The 19,327-nt window shown below is 46.6% G+C and overlaps 7 protein-coding genes across 7 annotated transcripts; 5 read left to right on the top strand and 2 right to left on the bottom strand.

Moving 5' to 3' along the window:
• Positions 1 to 136: 136 nt before the first annotated feature.
• On the top strand, positions 137 to 1,521 carry LY89DRAFT_433157 (uncharacterized protein). The gene is made up of 4 exons (XM_018207494.1): positions 137 to 275; positions 361 to 1,235; positions 1,286 to 1,357; positions 1,409 to 1,521. Exons 2-3 carry the CDS (start codon positions 577 to 579, stop codon positions 1,344 to 1,346), a joined length of 720 nt encoding a protein of 239 aa, XP_018075778.1. The 5' UTR covers positions 137 to 275; positions 361 to 576; the 3' UTR covers positions 1,347 to 1,357; positions 1,409 to 1,521.
• A 1,906-nt stretch (positions 1,522 to 3,427) lies between these two features.
• LY89DRAFT_730202 (uncharacterized protein) lies at positions 3,428 to 4,489 on the top strand (the record flags this gene model as incomplete). Its single annotated transcript, XM_018219452.1, has 2 exons — positions 3,428 to 4,262; positions 4,311 to 4,489. The coding sequence occupies 2 exons, from the start codon at positions 3,428 to 3,430 to the stop codon at positions 4,487 to 4,489; spliced, it is 1,014 nt and encodes a 337-aa protein (XP_018075777.1).
• A 298-nt stretch (positions 4,490 to 4,787) lies between these two features.
• On the bottom strand, positions 4,788 to 6,483 carry LY89DRAFT_778954 (uncharacterized protein; the record flags this gene model as incomplete). Its single annotated transcript, XM_018222256.1, has 3 exons — positions 6,025 to 6,483; positions 5,478 to 5,861; positions 4,788 to 5,429 (listed from the first exon to the last, which is right to left on the bottom strand). Exons 1-3 carry the CDS (start codon positions 6,310 to 6,312, stop codon positions 4,788 to 4,790), a joined length of 1,314 nt encoding a protein of 437 aa, XP_018075776.1. The 5' UTR covers positions 6,313 to 6,483.
• Positions 6,484 to 7,138: 655 nt separating this feature from the next.
• Positions 7,139 to 9,267, top strand: LY89DRAFT_433164 (uncharacterized protein). Its single transcript, XM_018207495.1, has 5 exons — positions 7,139 to 7,574; positions 7,634 to 7,833; positions 7,888 to 8,471; positions 8,529 to 8,618; positions 8,684 to 9,267. The coding sequence occupies exons 1-5, from the start codon at positions 7,339 to 7,341 to the stop codon at positions 8,894 to 8,896; spliced, it is 1,323 nt and encodes a 440-aa protein (XP_018075775.1). The 5' UTR covers positions 7,139 to 7,338; the 3' UTR covers positions 8,897 to 9,267.
• A 103-nt stretch (positions 9,268 to 9,370) lies between these two features.
• LY89DRAFT_715598 (putative L-PSP endoribonuclease family protein) lies at positions 9,371 to 10,286 on the top strand. The gene is made up of 2 exons (XM_018218220.1): positions 9,371 to 9,955; positions 10,003 to 10,286. Exon 1 carries the CDS (start codon positions 9,484 to 9,486, stop codon positions 9,943 to 9,945), a length of 462 nt encoding a protein of 153 aa, XP_018075774.1. The 5' UTR covers positions 9,371 to 9,483; the 3' UTR covers positions 9,946 to 9,955; positions 10,003 to 10,286.
• Positions 10,287 to 11,900: 1,614 nt separating this feature from the next.
• LY89DRAFT_730198 (uncharacterized protein) lies at positions 11,901 to 12,877 on the top strand (the record flags this gene model as incomplete). The annotated part of the gene is made up of 2 exons (XM_018219451.1): positions 11,901 to 12,222; positions 12,276 to 12,877. The coding sequence occupies 2 exons, from the start codon at positions 11,901 to 11,903 to the stop codon at positions 12,875 to 12,877; spliced, it is 924 nt and encodes a 307-aa protein (XP_018075773.1).
• Positions 12,878 to 12,968: 91 nt separating this feature from the next.
• Positions 12,969 to 14,200, bottom strand: LY89DRAFT_639407 (NAD dependent epimerase/dehydratase). The gene is made up of 2 exons (XM_018211619.1): positions 13,439 to 14,200; positions 12,969 to 13,316 (listed from the first exon to the last, which is right to left on the bottom strand). Exons 1-2 carry the CDS (start codon positions 14,139 to 14,141, stop codon positions 13,078 to 13,080), a joined length of 942 nt encoding a protein of 313 aa, XP_018075772.1. The 5' UTR covers positions 14,142 to 14,200; the 3' UTR covers positions 12,969 to 13,077.
• Between the last annotated feature and the right edge of the window lie 5,127 nt (positions 14,201 to 19,327).

The raw sequence follows: 19,327 nt of genomic DNA, 5'->3' as shown, positions 1-19,327 counted from the left end.
TCTTCTGGTTCCAGTGTCGATGCTGATGAAAGTGCTAGATCACCGAGTATCAGACAATATTTTCTACATTGACTTCTATCTCAGAGGATATCGAGCAAGTAACCAGCACGGATCTCTCCATAGCTGCTGCAACTTCTACACAATGTATCTTGGAGACTGTTACCGAGTCAGCTGTGTCGACCATCAGTGTCTTTGTGTATGATAATATCACGTCCACGGATATTTCAACGAATTACATCACTTCTAACCAATACGACTATGTAACTTATACGACGGTAAGACTGCTCTTTTAAATTATCTTGGTCAAGATCGACCTCATCTTCACGAGAAGAATTGATATGTAGTGCTGACCAGATCCAGACCGAAATATCTACGCTCAGTATCACCACTACCCTCGTCCAAACGGCCCAAGTGACTGGCACCATTTTCGATGTCTCGGCTCTCACCAGCACCTCTTTTGATGAGCAGTTCATCACCACTTTGTCAACAACTACTCTTTTCGTTACGACTGAAGCAGATATTACACAAACAAGCTATTACGGTGCGGCATTGACCAGCACATCCGTAGAAATCCTCATGGCCACAATTATATCGACATCGACCGAGTATTCGACTCTCGAGGCTACGCAAACCAGCCTGGCTCTCGCAGCAAGTACTTCAACCACCCTGGAACTTTTCTCAGCAAGTCAGACCGAGTACATCACTGAGACCCTAGAAATCACATCTACTGCCTACTCGACCATTACAGAGACTAGTTTGGCTTTTGCTGCCCAGACATCCACGTTTTTCTCCCTTGATATTATTCCAACTTTTTCCATTGAGTACATCACGCTGTATCAGAATTACACTGCGACAGAAATCTTCGAGCTTACAACTACAATCTACTCGACCTTTGAATCCGATATCACCCAGACTAGTACGGACTTTGCTGCTGCTACAAGCTTGGACGTGGTTAGCGCTAGCGAAACGCAATTCGTGACGGTCTACCAGAATTACACGGTCACAGAGACCCAAGTAATTGATATGAGTAGTACAGTAATAGACATTTCGACTGCACAATCCACGTTGGATATCATCGCCACGGACTATGGTCAATACATGGCATCCACTCACGGGAATATCGAACGTAGACTGATTGCGTTAAGTGCCTTCAACAGTCACTTCGTTGACGACGTTGCTCGTACCTCAGAACTTAACAGTCACAGAGACACTGCAGTTGACCAGCACAGAGTATGGTGAGTTGGAACTACTCTATTATTTGGAATCCTTAATCTGAATCCTTCAGTTGCTGCTACTGCCACATCCCTATCCACGCAATTGGTCATTCAGAACCAGACAATCACTGAAACAAATTATGGTAATTCTAAACTCCGCAGTGTTCTAGGGCAAGTCAGGCTAATTCATGAAGTGGCAGCAACAGCAACTCAACAATCTACGAAGTCCAGACAGCGCTTTCTACAACATCAATCACTGTGGTGGACTCATCTTTGGTCCCTTCAACCATCACGACAGTCCAAGTGTTAACCACCACTATCCTATCTGTTCTTCCGCCATCCACGTTGACCTCTGTTTCTTATAGCACACTCACCACGCTGCTACAACCCCCAACTTCGATATATACGAGCACAATTTCAGCAACTTTGATTCAATCCACTTGTGCTCCATGCACTGTTACACCAAGTATTGTCAATGGAGGTTTCGATGCTACACCAGCTACATTGGCACCATGGATAACAAGCATTCCCAATGCTCTGTTTGGGTTGACGGTTGAAGCTACAAAGGTCCAATCGGGGAAATATGCTGCGTAAGCTTTGACCTCCTGTCCTCTGACTCAAGCATCTCTATTCCGGAATTTATACTAACTAACAAAATACAGAGAAGCATCCATTCCCGGCTCATCTGGCGGCGCAGCAGACCCCGTCACACTTTCTCAGACGATAGCCGTCTGTCCCGGTCAGTCATATACTCTATCAGCATGGGGAGCTTCGTCTGGAGGTACACAGTGCTTCCTTCAGCTTTGCGTGGATGGAACATGCACTGCGGCTTTGCAATTGAGTACCGTGTATGCGGAGAACGAATTCGTCTTTAATGGCGGCATCAATGAAACGGCGAATGTCACTATCTCAGTATACAACACGGGAGGAGATGCCAGAACGATCTATATTGACAGTGTAGCCATCAGCAAGAATTGAATTGGAGGATCGAGAGGTCCGGTGGATGAGAGGGGCTTCTAGGTCATGCAGGGGAGTTTTGCTTTGCAATATTTGGCATTGGAGGAGGAGTGTTTACTGTTTGAATTTTATGTCTTCCATACATCTGGCTGCTGCACTTGACGGTATCCATCACAAGTTATGCATTTCTTGGCGGCATGCTTGATTGGCTAATAACCTCAATTTCGGAAAGACCTCCTTTCTTACCTCTTTGGCGCTGGCATAAACCTTAATTCAACCTTCCCAAGCCATCCTGCAGTGCGTTATCATTCCGTAGCCCTAACTTTCAATTCTGAACTTCCAAAGAATGGACAGACCTCTCCAATGCCTCCACATCAGCAACAGTTGCTTCAACAGTTGCTTGTCGATCCCAGCTGCCTCAAATGTCTTCACTTATATTCAAATTTTCTGCGATCTCGACCAGAGTATAGCAATGCAAAGACCAACGCTCTATTGGTTCTCTATTTGTTATTCCCTTTGGTATCTGATCCGTCTATGGAGGCTGGGTAGTTGAGCTCCATCGAGGACGAGAGGGGCTGTTGAGGCGGTGCTCAATAAGAGTGCACACCCTGACAGCTAGAAGAAAGCAGGCGAAGTCGGAAGTAGGAGGGGGAGATGCTATTGAGACTTTAGCTGAGTGCTTAACAAGTTCCCTATGAACAAGAGCAGTAATTGGGACCGTTACTTTTTCCCATTCCAAATCACGGAACCAGCAAACGGAGTGTACCGCCAATTCCGTAGGCAATGAAGCTCAAGGATGTGCTGAGTTTCGTTGAGGTATGCACCGGGAAAGGAACAACTTCATCATGCTGGCAGATTGCATTGTCATTGCTCGCATTTCTGGAAGCTCACTCTGTGTTAAAAGAGACTTGAAATGCTGACATTCTGCCAAAGTTCCTCAAACCAAATCAAGTCACCGCCTCGTCCTCACCAACACTCTTTCTTGGAAATCATGGATGAAGTGCATTCTACCGCTCCTCGAACACTGATTGAATTCATATATATCATTTATACAGCTCTATAGTGTATACATCAGACGACAGCCAAAACGAGTTGTCCTTCAAATATCACGTGGAAACGTGTGCCAGCGCGTCAGATTTGTTGTGTTGATTTCGTCGACTTGACAACAGCAATTTGCTTTGATATCGGCATTTTCAGAGGTGATATGATATCCATATCAATCGACTGATCTTCCTCAGCAGAGACCCAACAGAACAATGAACGCCTTTCCTCCAGTGCCGATCAACCGCATCAGAGGTGGTGGGTATGTCACAGATGTTGATCCTTGGGGTCGAACAGTCGCGACCAACTTGCCACCCACTCATGTCCTCCACTTCGAACTCGAACGGCTGAATCAGAAGATAAAGACCTTGGAGTCGGAAAAGGCTGAGATACTCGAGACAACTGTAGATCTGAAACGAAAAGTGGGAGAATTGAGGACAAGATTGCGCACGGAAGTGCCCGCCGATACACGTCCTACAAATACGTCGCTTTACCAAAGAATTGACACCGCAATCAGCACGGCAGATGCAAACATACTGAGAGCTATACTGAGAGAAGTCTGCAGAGAAAGCGAGAAAGCTGCGAACATTGCAGCAAGCATCCTGCCATCAGCAATATCTCCTGTCGAAGAGCGATCAAACCTAAGCAAAGCATCATCTACTCGCACCACGAGCACACGAAGAACATCGGTCAGATTTCAGGAGCCTCCTACGTCCGCGAGCTCCGACCTTCCCAAAACCACACGCAGAACGTCTGCGAGGTATCAGCCAGAAGCACCATTCCACCCTGAACGAACCACAGACGATGCAGAAACGAACGAGTACACGCGGAGAAGGCGGAAGGAGAAAGCAGCAGAGAGCGGCAGACATGCTGATGTCGTAGCATCCGAGTTCACAACACCTCGACGAAGCAAGCGTCGTGCAGACGAGGCTGAAGAAGACGTGCTAGGAAGTCGAAAACGAAGATTGACGGCCCCGCTCCTATGCACGAACTGCAACAAGGAATACAATGCGTCTGAGAATACGAGAGGCGTGTGCAGGAAACATTCTGGTATGGTCGTAGTCTCGATTCCTGTTGAGTGTTGCTAATTATTTAAAGGGCATAAAGAAGTAGATCCTAACCGTGATCATGTTTGGTGTGATTGGGATGACTACGTTCATGGCCGGCCAGAATCATATATTAACAACCCTGAATATGCTGAAGGATTTGTCTGGTCTTGCTGTGGAGAGTATTCGAATGTCAAGAGGTGTACTACCTCCAAGCATTCGAATAAATGAGAGGCTAACGCCAAGTGGTTCGACGCTTGTGCTTTTTATTCTCGATACATTTCTATTCTGGATATATCCACCTGTGTTCATCTTGGCACTCTTTGAGATTCAATTGTCGCATTTAGCAGTAACTATGTTGTACGATGCTCTAGCGCTTTGTTCTGCTTCTGAGTTTGTACTTAATGGGCAACGTTAAAAGAGATTGGGTGTGGGATATCAGTCGGTTCAGGGACCGGGCATCGGCCAGTTACCAGCTAGTTAGGATATAGGGTCTGGGTATGAAATATTCATTTTATAGGCGCGATATCTACTGTTGCAATGCTTTCATAATGGCTCTCGTTATCCTTTCCCTAGTTTTCGTCCGAAATTGCTCATTTTGAGAATCGTACCCTGGCGGTAGGAGGTCCCATGGCGCCACACATTGGTAGCCAGATTGTTTGTGGTATGTTGACATCAATCTGAAAACTGCTGTCATCCCCTCCTTTGACTGCAACCTTTCAAAGCCTCCCTCCCCGAGTTTTTTGGGCGGATCCGGCTGGTTGGCAAAGTCTAGTATCAAGCCGGCAACGCCGGCGGCTATGGCAGAGGAGACCATTGTACCCGTGACAGTCGCCTTTCTTGTGCCCAATCGCACGCACTCTCCTAGAATGGCGAAGTTGTTGTCCGAGGTGCTCGCTGGCGGATTTGTTTCGGAAATACCAAGACGGCCATCGCTAGAGTATATGCAGAATAGCTCATTCCGCATTACAGCTGGATAAGCAATCGAATTGATGTCGCCTCTAGAAGTAGTGGCAGGAGCGAAAATGAGAATTCCGGCCATCTTAGCGCAATCGACGGCAGCTCTGAGATTGTTCATTGCAACTTTCATTTCTGGGAGCGCAACGCTTTCCTTCAAAGTTATGGCAATGTTGATGATGTTGACGTTTTCCTCCACCGCCCACTGGATAGCCTGGATATCATCAGCAATAAATATGAAAATGGTCCGTGGATATCTCACCTCTGCTATTTGCTCCACTGTTGCTTCCACTTTCTGCATTATTGGCATGTCCACATTTGCCAAATAGAGCTGCGCTCGGTCGAAGACCTCTGAAATGACGTCGACTGAGAGCATCTCATGCTGAATGTTCTCCGAACCTGCGGTGCTACCTTTATCATGCATGTATATGATACCTTTCGACTGGAGGTGGTCGGGTGATGGTCCAGAGTCTATCAGAGCAATCTTTATTGGTGCAGGATATTCATCAGTCTGCTTGTCTGGTTTCAGAACCTCACTCAAATCCTTGAACTTGGCCAGCCACTCGTTCGCATACAGCTCTGCTGCTGCTTCTTTATTTTGTGGCCCTCTCGATATTATAGTCTTTTGAACATTCGCTAACCCTTTCTAGAGACAACTTTCAGCTTGCGTGCGACATCTGCGAGAAGAAATTCATACACACCGATCGGAGGTCTCGTTTCGAATAAAGGACAAGTCTATCAAGGCGTTGCTACAAAATTGAGCTTACTGAACCAGAAAGATCGAATCAAGTTGGAATGCTTAAACTCACCTCCAAACGCCATTGGTCTTCTCCGAGATCTTCGTTCAGAGCTTTTTCCATTGCCCGTGGATCGAACCCTTCGTCTAGCACAAACGTTCGAGTCGCTGCCAAATTTGAAGGAAGTGGATAAGGCGTAGCTCCGGTCACAAGCTTATCGACAGACATATCGGCGCTTCTGCGGTTAGCCTCTGCATCGTCTGTCTTCGTCTTATTGCTTTTCAGGAAACCGGGTGTGGGCATTTTGATAACTATGCTGAAGAATTGTTGAGAATATTGACAGATTTCACACAAATTCATGGACAGTGTTGTTGGCGGTTGTGTCGAAGTGGCGGTGGTAAGCTGAAGAAACAGATGCCAAATTCAGCTCACATTTTCGGGAAAGAGGGTGTCAAGTATGGGACGGGAACTTTGCACAACCTTGGGTATGATGCTTGTCAGATGTTGGTCAGGCTCCCGGCGATGACCGCTGCAAGTTCAAGAACCAATGACAACATTACCAACTCATGCATGCGTCAGCTCTCGACCCATCGCCCAAAGTACTGGAAACCTAATGCACACGTCTCCTTAGATTCACACCTCCTATGCAATGTTCTCTTCTAAGAGCTATGCATACGTGGTCATCTATGTGACAAAGAATACGTGTTACGAAGTCACACTCTTTCACAGCAACATTTGAAATGAGGCATATAATGTTACAAATATAACTTCTTGAAAAGTTTGGCCACCAATGAAGTCGATCTCACGAGCGCAATTCTTCCCGTTTTCTTGGATGTGGAACCAATCATTTGAGAGTGCATGGTTTTATGACTCCAGCCGCAAGCCACTTCGTTCCGAAAGCATTCGGAAACAGGAAGGTCTGCTGTCACATAAATTGAGGCTGGCGGGCCGGCCCAATTTGAGGTATGTCACGATACCGCACTAAAGGATCAATGTCGTTGTCTACGTAACTTGCAAGATAGTATGTTAGTCTTTACAATACTCTCTTATGAGAGTGGAGTATATTGAGAATAATCAACATTGCTGCAAATTCATCATGGTTACAAAATTCAGCAGCAGAAATCCCAACAAGTATGCGAGGTTTGCGCTTGAAATTCATAGTTCTATTCTCAAGCGGCTGAGATGAGGCTGGCACTGCAAATGTGGCTTCCAAGGCTCTCTCAGATCGACGATCTGAAGTGATCTTTATGTTTTTCAAAGACCCTACTATGCGGCATCTATGAGAGCCAAACTCCCAACGTAACTCCGGCAACTCTCGAGTCTGGGAAGCAAGGACATCTTATTCTATTCTTTAATCTATCTTACCAGTAATTTAACTGAGATACTATGGATACTCTATGGAAAACTCACGAGTTCGACGCTGTTGATTACAGCGTTTTCAAGGCGCCGAAGAGGCAAAGATCGAGAGTCGCACTTGGCTGGGCAATTAATGAAGAAGACAACTCAGATAATAATGCACTGCACTGGGCTACATTTGGCAATGTAAAAGACTGGGCGACATGGTTTGACGACAAAGAGTCCCTTTACGACTTGGAGATGCCGCAGAAAGCCGCAAGCTTTTTGTGAGTGCTTGAGGTGACTCAATCGCGAGCCCGGGAAAAGGCTAATAATCCCAATACAGATTTTTCAAACGTGATGTAGCGCCTGATAACTTGCCTTCTGATGATGCGAACATCCTCCAGCACATTCCTGTCGACGAGGTCTCATTTCGGCTTATTGTGGATAACTTCCACATTCACCGTGCATTCCCAATACTGCTTGAGAACGGTGCTGCTTCATTTTCACGAATTCCATGCAAGATTGGAGGACGCGAGTGCAAAGGTGAGTTTTACCCCACATTTGAGGAGAATCAATGACTAAATTGTGTTGGCAAAGTTTACACTCTTAGAGTGGAGGAAAAGATGGAGAAGCACACGGCGATTACTATCACATACTTCCCAAAAACGAAAGACCTTGAAAGCAAGATGTATGCTTTGGTTCTAGGCTTGAATGACCAAGAGATCATAAAGGCGTTTGGACAATTACGAGCTGCGAGCGGGAATCTGTTCTCCCCATTCACCTTGATGAAGATCTTCCTCGAGCTCGAGCGAAACACCCGCCTCAAGTTTGTGAGTGACAAAGTCACTTTGCTTGAGACTCTGGTAGATATCTATGGTGGACTACCAGTGACAATGGGACGAGCGACGCCGAAACCAGGCACATATGATCATCGGGGTGACGATTCTCATGGCCTTCTCAACCTTTTTCTCGAAGTAGGTTACGCGAAAGGTGGAATAGCAGCATGGAAGGCGCAGTTGTTCGGTATGAAAAAGTCCATCAAAGAGTTTCGAGCCATGTCAAGTCCGACATCCCAAGAGATTGACCCAAGCGACTACCTCAGCCGATTGATCGAGGATTATCATGTGCAGATACACAAATGTGATGTCCTTCTGCAAGCAATCCCGTTGGCGTTCCAGAGAGTTGGTAGCACTGTGTCTGCGGACAACGAGATTGAGTTTGAAGCTAATGCTATACAGGACACCTTCCACCAATCGAGACTAGATACTCGGCAGATGAAAGCGTTGGCTCTTCTGACCATGGTATTCCTCCCAGGGACATTCATCGCTGTGAGTAATGTTCCTACTTCCAAGTTTCAGCACGAATTCTAGAACGGGCACTAATGGTGTTACAGATACTCATGGCAGTGCCCGAGTTCGAAGCCATGAAGAACGTTCGTTCGCTCCCACCATGGTCTTGGTACTTGGCTCTCACTCTTCCGCTCACTGCCGTTGTGCTTGTCACTTATGTTTTATGGGTAGCATTAGGAGACGATAAATGGCAGAAAAGGTTCAAGACAGCTTGGGAGAAGTTGAATTGTGGACGAAGACGTGGCAGAAGAGCGTGATAGAAGACTTTGAGAGGTCGGAAGGACAACGCCCTCATTTCATTTCCAACAGCTGTAACTATCCCTCTACTCCGGAGAAGGTTGAGTTTGGTTTCAGGACACAGGAGCTTCGACTTCTTTCAACTATTCATAATTTCCTGCACTGGGGTCTTCCACTTTGCGTAGACTAGATATTCCTTGTTCTAATACGTGCACTCCTTCGTACCATGCTTTCATCAAGACTGGATTCGTTCGATCCTCTGTGGTGCTTCCTGTGTCCACCAGAGTAATTGATTCCTAAATTTCGGGACGTGAATAAGTACATCAGTACTTATGACTATTCCGAGCACCGGCACGCGATTGGATCAAACATTAATGTTGCGAGCCCACCTATCGTATGACTTTCTTCGCCAATAGATGCAACTTCATGGCGCAGTAGATTTGATTTATCAGCGCCATGAACTTGATTCCTCAGCACTAAGAATTTTGATACGTCACGGCTGTAGTAACCGTCTAGTCTGGAGGGGATGATGCACGTCCATGTATATATTGTATTATATCTATTCGAGTTCCTCCGCCTTTAAAGTAACTTTGCACACGATCTCACAATGTCACAACTTAAATCCTATGCCTACCCCGGAATCGGTGAATGGGCGCAAAAGAACCTCTCATACAGTCAAGCAATCCGTGTCGGCAATCGAATCGTCTGCGCCGGTCAGGGTGGCTGGGACCCCAACCCTGAAGTAATTGACCTATCGACGCTCATTAAAGAGGATCTCATGGAAGAGATTGATCAAGCGTTTTCGAACGTTGACAACAACCTCAAGCATGCTGGTGGGAAAGGCTGGGAGCAAGTTTACAAAGTCGTCACCTACAGTACAGACATAAAGTCCCAGCACACTCGAATTGTTGAGAACCTTAGAAAGTGGATGCCAAATCATACCGCTGTATGGACGGAGGTTGGCGTCTCTCACCTAGGAGCCGATGTTGCGCATTTTGAGATCGAGGTTGAGGCTTTCGATGAAGAAGGGGCTGAGGAGCTTTCGAAGACAAAAGCGAGAGCAGCTTAATTAAGAACGGGTATGGATCTACTGTTTAATATGATCTTCAACTAATAATATTTCTAGGGCATTGTATTCTGGAAAATCACGACAAGCTTGTTTCACTATTGGTGAAGAGATTATTTTGAGAATCTTTCAACTTGGGTATCTCAGCAAGATGAATGTCACGGCACTGACGAATTGCTTTAATGTAATGTGCCAGCTGCCTGTACTGGCGGCAGTAAGACAGGGCCATGCATGACAGACAAAATATCACATGATCCATTTACCAATGCAGATTGACGACCAGATGAATGTGCCTCGTATTGCGTTGGTGGCTCTCCTGTTGAATATAACCATAAATACTCCCTTAGTCCTGTTTCAGCAACTGCAAGATTCCCATGGCAGATAATAAGTGCAGCAGCAACCGTCAATTAATGTAGCTCAGCTCTTGAGGTGACTCAATATGCCATGAATAGCCTTGCTTTCAGAAAGCCCTCGGGCAGACGGACATTTGATACGAATCGTCCCCTTACGTGTATTCGTACTTCCATGACCTTCACCATGCCCATTAAGCGCATCAGTTGTCATGACTCCTCCGTACAACTGCTGTATCGCGCGTTGTTGCATAGTCTTGTATAAAACATATCTTGTTTGGGGGAAACAACTAATGACGTCGTGCATCCTAGGTCCGAAGGTGAGGTGGTCTGTAACTTTTCACTTTTGCGCAAGCAGCGCAGCACGCGCAAATCCAAGGCGTCAAAACGATCTTGCAAGAAGTACAGCAGAGAGAAATAGGTCTCCTCGGTGGGGTTAATGGCTGTCATGTCGCAGTTGCTGAACAAGGAAGAGGGCTGCTGGAATTGGAGATCGATGCTCGGAGAGTAGCTGCGAGGGCGCAATGGAGCAGTAATGTCAACATAGAATCACATTGACGAGTTCGCCGAGTAGCGGCATATACAGAGTTCGGAATTCAAGTACCCAATAAAGAAACTCCTCCTTCGCCTTTGGAAGGTTTAGAAAAAGAAGCTACCGCGAAGGTGATAGAAGGCGGCAACGTCATCATAGCTAGAATCATAGATCGAGTGAAAAGTTTTCATCGTGCGTCGTCAAGGATCTCAGCTTCATGGGCTGTAAAGGTTTATGCTGGATTGAATGTCTCACTCTGGAAGGTCTGATCGTGAAGTCAAGTTCAGAGCGCGAATGTCAACAAAGGTGTCACAAGCAGCATGGAACAGCGATTGGTTGAAGAGTAATTTGTATTTGATCTATCTAAGCGGGGATGATCGATTTACCTGATTTGAACTTCTCCTAGCCTTTCACTTGAAAGTTTCCAGGGGACACCACGAGGAGGTGGAAGTTCTTCGTCCCCCGTCACCAAGGGAATACCCTCCCATGCGGGACGGATTCCCCTGGCAACCCAAATCCCCCGGGCAGGAAGAGGTCATCCGACAGCAAAGCCGTCAAGCAAGACTCTTAGTTGTGTAAAGAGTGGATCCGGGCTCCAGGGTAAAGCTGGCCAGCTTGGAGAAAGAAAAAGAAGAATTTGGTGGGAGGAAGATTTTCTTTATAGAAGTCCAAGGACGCTAGTTGGCGCTAAAACCGAGCCAAACGTTTGGCTTACTTGTCAAAATGTTTGCAGCACCTTCACGTGCTTCCAAGCCAAAATTAGGTACCTAGGTACTCGAGCGAAGCTGCAAAGAAGGAAAGCCAGCCGCCAACACAAGAATGTCGCATAGACGCTCAACATCAACACATCATAGCGCGCAAGGCGATAGATTCACTCTATAGAGTCTCAAGATCGGAGTTGCCTCTAGCTATCAAATAACGCCTTTCACCTTACTTTCTCTCAACGTCCTCTCCACATCCTCTCTACATCCTGTCTTCACTCCAACTTTTCCCAGCCTCCAATCTTCGTCAACCTTTCGGCATATCGCAAAGCTTGGATTGTTCTTGATTCCTAGGAACCTTTCAATCCTTTCACAATGGTATCCAAGCGTCATCACATGAGAGGCCGTCAAGCTCGACCAACGAGGACGGACAATCGTATATGTGCGCATAACCCGAAGCATAACGCGAAACCGAAGCCTACGAATCATCCTGATGCCCCTTGTGCTGAGTGTGGCTCCCTTGTTCATCAACTGGGTGGACATCCCAATGCCAATACGCCCTACGGATATCTAAAAGGGTGCTTGCCGTGCAATACCAAAGATCATTCCATCTCTACATGTCCTCGGTATCGGGGAAGCGCGAGACGAAGACAGTTATTTTACTGGTATCGGACAATGAGAGAGGGATTATGCCCAGGTGAGTTGCTTCTCGACCTATTTTAAGATATTTACCTATGCTAAGTGTTGTAGGCGAATGGCACGAAGATCCCAGAGAGATTGCCAACATGTCAGGTCTCTATACACTTCAACATATGCCTCGAAGACCTGATTTTGCTTTACAATATCCGTACGAACATCCTGAAGCCTTCCAACCACCAGCCAAGGGCGGAGATCCCGAAGAACTACGTCGTGACCCTTACTGGATGTCGGACAAAGCATGGGAATATGTTGGAATGTTTACGAACCTAGAAGCCCGAACGAACTCTGATTTTCGACGATTAGATCCTGAATCGATTGAGTATCTGGAGTACATCGAGGACATTAGGGAGAATCTCAGAGGACAGATAGTGGATGGACAATCATCGAAGCCGACGTTGCTGCAGCTGTGCAACTTTTCTGATGTTTACGACATGTTGAAGCCGGTTACCGATAATAGAACGAGCGATGAGCGTATTTATGATTGGGAGATTGATCTCAATTTCAGTCCAGCAAGCATCGGTGGACTTTGCCATCCTCGTGCAGAAAGCTACGACCAATCTGGCTTTCCTGCGCGAGATGATACTCCGGGACCAAAGCCTCCTTCAGCACCAGGCAGCTACACCCAGCCTACTCAAAGTGGTTTCGACGCCTAAATATCGCTCAAGAGCTTGGCAACTTATCAGAGCTACCGTGTCCGATTCGATAGTGGCGGAGTGATGGACTACCGATTGTACAACAGAATATGGAGCAATGGGAGTGGCATAGGCCAAGAATGAGAAGTGGCGGGTATTGGTTGCTGTAATATACAGCAAAATGACGGAGAATGAAGATACATCTCCTACTGCTTTGACCGTCATACCTTTGGGACTCCAAGTGTGTCCAAGAGCCTTTCTTTCTCTCTCTTCAAATAGTCCTCCAACGTTCCAAGCTTAATTCCGTACTGATCCAATTCGCTCGCATCATAATCCAAGCTGACTTCTCTAGGCCAAAGTTGCATTTCAATGACAGGCATCTTATTGCTCTCGACCAGCTCCCTCGTCTCCTCCTCGGTCCTATACCGCACCTTAACCTGCACACCCGCAACCTTGCTCACTATAACAAGTCAGCACACTGTTCAACTATGAACAGGCGTCAAAGAGTCAAAGCTGTCACGGCAGCGAAATATAATGATCAACAAACAAGGTCAACAAAAAACGAGCCAGATCACTGCTTACAAGTCTTCGCCACTTCCTCGAGCGTAAGAAGCTCACCTCCAAGCTCGAGCACATGCCTGTCAAATTTCTGCGGGTCCAATAAAGCAGCAGCAGCGAACTTCCCTACATCGACAGGATCAAGGTGGGCTTTCTTGAAGCTCGGATCATAACTTGTACTCAATATATGCTCTGTCCTGTACTCCGGAAAATGGATAGCATAGCCAGGCACCAAGTAGTTATAGTCCAGCCAATCTGGTCTGAGTACTGTCCAGTGTTCAAATCCTGCGTTCTTGACAACCTCTTCGACACCGGACTTCTGATGAAGATAGAGGTTCAAAAATGGAAAGTTAGGCTTGGAAGCAGCGATCTCGGACTTCTCGCCGGCTTTGAAGACGGTCGATACAACAATCGTGGTGACGGTCTTTGCTTCTTTGGCAGCTGTGACGACATTCTTGGCCTGTTGAATCTCGCCTTCGCCTTCGTTGAAGTTGGGGAAAGTGTTGAGGAAGACTCCGGATACGCCGGTGAGGGCTAACCTGATGGCAGGAAGGTCAAAGAAGTCGCCTTTGAAGAGGGCGACTCCGAGAGCTTGGAGAGCTTTGGAGGCTGCGGATGAGGGGTCGCGTACCAAGGCATGGACTTTGGCGCCGCGGTGGAGGAGCTCGCGGGCCGTGGAGCCGCCTTGAGATCCAGTGGCGGAAGTAATGAGGAACGTTTGAGACATTTTGACTATGAAAGTTGTAAAAATGTAGGGGTACCAAGCTTCATTCCATGAGAAAGAATATTCCTTTGAAGTGTAAGCGCTAAAGGTGGCGCGGGGTAAGCATGCTTCTACTTGCTCTGGCGTTACCTTTGAAATCTCGCCGTCTCATCATATCATTGGACTGCTGAGCGCACTTCGCTTTCACTGCTCAATCTTTGGAATTTGTCATCGACACACGGCGTTGGGAGCATTCCAGATGACAAAGATATGCTTGCATCTCTCAGTTGTTCCGCTAGCCGAGCTCCCAGATAGACACCATTCAAGCCAATTTGTCGCAATTACATCACCCCATCACAGTGCTGGCCTACTTAATGATTGTTAGAGGCGCAGCAGGACAGGGATAGCGGTCCGTATCCAGCAAATGATTTATAATTCCCCATACCAAGATTCTTGTGCTAGACAATCAAGGTAGCTTGAATGTCGGTGCAGCTATCCATCACCTAGTCCAGTCATATAATCTTCTTGTCGATTCTTTTCCGTTGTCAATACCTCTGTCGCAATCGAATCCAATCCTTCGCCATTCTGTTTTTATTATCATTCCATCTCCCTTGTATCCTTCTGACAACTCCCGGACTGGACAATAAATACGTCCGCTGCATGCCCCATTTACTCCCCTCTGGATCCCACACACCATCCGCAGAGATTCTGGATACTGTTGTTTCGAACGTCCGCAGCGGTGTGGTAGGGTCGTATATATAGTCGTTGTGGCGGGTAAGGAGAGGACAAAGACTTTTCAATTTTCGCTCTGAGTGAATATTAGAAATTCAGAAAAACTCCTGTGTTTGACTCACTCAAGCAACTCCCGCTGACTCAATTTGCAAGTGAATATAGCTCAAATCAGGCTTGACACAGAAGGACCTTTTTCCTTTCCCACAACCAAGAAGTATAAAAGAGCGGGTGAGGCGGCCGCTCCAAACTTCTTCATCACAAAGAGTCAGTCGATCTGGATAACACCCAAGACCCTATTAATGAGGACGAGCCCGACAATTCTGACGACAACCTAGAGCCTGAGATTGAGCCCAGAGTCAACGGCATCCACAGCGATCACCACGAAAGAGAGGCCTCGCTAGCATTGTTTTGTTGTCAATCTTTCTTGCTTGTCAACCGATTTCGGCTCATCGCCGTTTGATCATGTCTTCATTGTCAAAGTCCCCTTCACATTACCATCCAAGCTTATGACCATTAGCAGACCCAGAGAGATGTCTGACACCCCAAGCGTGCAAAGAACAAACATCTCATGACGGTCTCAATTTGGGCTTGGCTCACGGTTGTGACGGTGTACTTGCGATCTTCGAACACTCACTCCACGAGGGGAGCTGGAGACTAGAGATTTTATACCCAAATACTACACATAGAACCACCTAGGAGCAGAAGGTCCATTCACCTAACAATTCTCTCTCTCTCTTCTCTCTATAGAAACATTCACTCCTTCCTCAACAACAAGGCTATTCATATTCACTTCTTTGTCTTTCCCAATCGCAGCCTTAGGTGGATGAGACTTCTTCCCTCTTCCCACAACCAAGAAGTATAAAAGAGCGGGCTACGCGGCCGCTCCATTCTTCTTCTAATCGGCGAACAGCATTGAGGCATCCCAGTACCCAGCTGAGGAGATATTCGCTACTTTCATGTCGGAGACATTCAATGATGGAAACCTGGAACGCGCGCCTGGCGTCTTTCCCAGATTGGACCTGGTACACCGTCGGTACGTGGCTTGAAGAGCCTGAGAAATTCATGGAAATCTTTTGAGTTTAAATTGCTGTTTCAATCAAGAACAAAGAACAAGTTGGCAACAACAAGATGGCGTTTAGTTGGCAACAGCTATCTCTAATCTTGTCCATTCACCCCTGTGCAGTACTTACTAAATCGTCATAGTCTGGGTTACTGTATTTTTATTCTTTATGTATGAGGCATTCAATAATGGAAACCTGGAATGCGTCTGGCATCTTTCCCAGATTGGACATGTTCCAATTCCGCATCTTCATGGCTGGTACACCATCGGTACGTGGCTTGAAGAGCCTGAGAAACTCATGGAGAAGTTCTTGGTTCGAATTGAGAGACTTCTCTATTTGTTTTCAATGAAGAACAAAGAACAAGTTGGCAACAATAAAATTGATTTTTAGTTGACAACAGCTATGTCCGATCTTGTCTACTTATCTCCAGTGCAGTACTTACCAAGTCGCCATAGTGAGGCTTACTGCCTAGGACATCTGACTTGGAGGATTGTCAAGAAGATGATCAGAGTTATTAATTGATCCTTTACCACCCACTCGGAGATCAATCGCGTGCATGTCCCACATAACAATCAGCACTTGGAACATCCCGTATGTCACCAGCTTTCTGCACGACTTAGGACCTCTTTCAAGTTGCAAAATACAAGCACGACATATTCTCCTCATAAAACGTGCTACCACTCGGCTGCATAGAACTATACTGGACGATTATTGTCAACTTCAATTCAGTTGTCAACATGCTACATCAATCATTACACGTGAAAGATAGCAAATATACAAACCTGCAAAACAACTCGATCAGCTCAACCACTCCTTCTTCTCCTTCTGTGAGTTTCTTACAACACCTGGCACACCGTGTATGTATGCATTTCTGATGGAAGGAGGTTGTCGTGAGTTTGGAGCGGCCGCCTCATCCGCCTTCTTAACTTGATCGTGTGACCACAATTATTCACTTTCATTTGGCACACTTCTCAATGTGACTGGTGACTCTGCTGCGTCGTAATTTCACCCTACGAGAGTGGCAAGGCAACCAACCAAAGCTACAAACCAAGTGAATGGGTTTCTGCCTCTATGTTTGGAAGTCATGTTGGAAGTTTGAGAAAGCAAACAATTTACCAGGAAGTATAAAAGGGCGGATGAGGCGGCCGCTCCACATGCAGATCTAAGACGCATGGAAAACAGTGGTATCCAGGCACACAGTTCCTCGGACTCCCACTCAAGGGGCCGTTTGTGAGGTACTGGGTAGTTGAGACTGGTCTTCGACGAAGCTTTGTTGGTGGATCTGATCATCGTAGGTCATTGTTGAATATATTAATGTTATCAACTATGTCACAACAACTTACATTGACAGATCATAGGCAAAATTCGGGTTTAGATGAAAGCACTGGTTGTGAGGAACAAAGCTTGTTGCTGCTGCTACCCTAAGTCACCATCTAAAGAGATGAAAGCAGTTCCTACTTGGCGGATGATGCTTCTCCATGTCAACGCCGTGAAACAGACATTGAGGTATGGGACGGTGTCATCCTATCTTTCACCACAGCTTACTATGGTCATGGAGTATCAGAATCATGATCTCAAGACTTGAAAACTGAGCGTGAACTTGACAGCAGGAACTCCAACTCGCTCTCTTCAACATGGACCAACAAAAACAAATGACATACTTGCAGAAGAAATTCAACTACCCAACCCGATCAGTTGGAGACCGGCTCCTCAGTCCCCAAAAACAAGACCAACTTCGGACCATAAGCCTATGTTGGTGGCTGGCGGCGGAGGAGTTCTTGTTGTTTGATGTTGGAGAAAGAAAGAATAGCAGGGATATTTTATAGACACCACTTCCATTGAAGATCTCAGGAGGGTATTCACCTGTATAAACAGTCTTAGCTCCAAGCGCAGCCAACATTCCGAACATTCACCGCGAAATTTCCGATATCCTAACTAGGCACTCGGTACGAAATGAACGCTAAATGTAATATTGAAGCTGAAAGAAGGAAGATGCGAGGCTTGGCAGTGATAAATTTTGCGCTCGCAGAGCATGAGATGAATTGAAATGAAGATACTCAGGAAACATTTTCAAAGACCTGCAACTGATGCTCTGTCAGTGATACGCATAAAGTAATCCCGACAGCTCTTCGCACGAAGACCGAAGACCGAAGAAGCATGGCAACCAGCTGAGGACGGCCGACAATCGGCCAGGAAAAGGCACCATGGAGACGGCTCGCAATAATTTCAAAGCCATGCTCTGGTGGCGTCCCCATACTTTCAACGTCCCGCAGTGTGACATTGTGACGGGAACCGCATGAACGATGGTCCGAGCAGTGGTGAAACCCCTTTCCACCATCTCTGCACGAATAGCTCCAGCAAATGATTGACCAAATCCAACAGCCCAGCTGCCTATCGAATCATACACAATCGATAAGCCCTAGGGAGAGGTTCGTGTCACTTTGACATCGTGAGCTAGGCCAAGAAGTCACAAAGCCTCTTTGACAATGACAGCGGGGTCTAAGTGTAAAGTGCTGCACATCCCTCCTTTTCTCGCCTCGCCCCCTCGCTACCGCTCGCACGGACAGGGCTCGAGCTACTCCAAAACACCCCACCAAGAAACTTGTGAAAGTTGATAATCAGTGATGAATCTGCAGGACAGAAGTCGGTGTGAAAATGACCTTTGCATTGACTTTAGATAGATGCTTTAAAATGATGCTGCGTCGAGGAATCGGACAACGCAGGGTCCTCGAGTCTCTTTGGCGACGTGGATGTTGATAACCCACAAGGCTGACTGTGGATGCGCTGAAAACATCACTTGGGGCAGTTGGTCCGCGCGCCCAGTCGAGCATCTACTCGATCGATATAGAATTTTAATTTGTGACATAGGCGAAGAGATGAACTGGTTTTCGTGAATTATGCCGTTATAAGATCTCCGATCTAAAAACAAAACGCATGAATGTTGGCCTCGTGGTAGGAAAGGGATGAACGTTTGTCGGGTTTGATAGACACGGCGATGAAGACGTAATTGACATGACTGCGTAATGATTGAGGCTTGCTACGGTTCTTGAAACGCCTGACACGAACACTCCTTGCTGATTGGACGGAGCTGAAGATGTGAAGACAAGAACTCGGTTTGGACATTCTCGATGAAGGATAGTCTGTAGTCTAGCTGTAAAACTAAAACTTGTGACGGAGAAGAATTGTGTGCATTTATGCAGGTTTCTGAGACACTCAGGAGGTCAGTTGTTTCGAGTAATGCAAGTCAATACACTTTCTGGTGGTGAACGCTGCGGGGTAGCTGTTCAATCCTGCGGCCGCAGCTGAAGGTTCGTAATTGCTTTCAAGCCTCTACCCAAAAGGCGTTTTTGACAGCTGTTGATAGCCTGCGACCTCGATTGCTTTTGCTGTCAAAGCTTGAACATCGCACAACCCCAC

The sequence above is a fragment of the Mollisia scopiformis genome (assembly GCF_001500285.1).
Source record: "Mollisia scopiformis unplaced genomic scaffold LY89scaffold_5, whole genome shotgun sequence".
Lineage (NCBI taxonomy): Eukaryota > Fungi > Ascomycota > Leotiomycetes > Helotiales > Mollisiaceae > Mollisia > Mollisia scopiformis.
The sequence above is the reverse complement of the archived record's forward strand: the minus strand, read 5'-3'. Positions and strand labels throughout refer to the sequence as shown.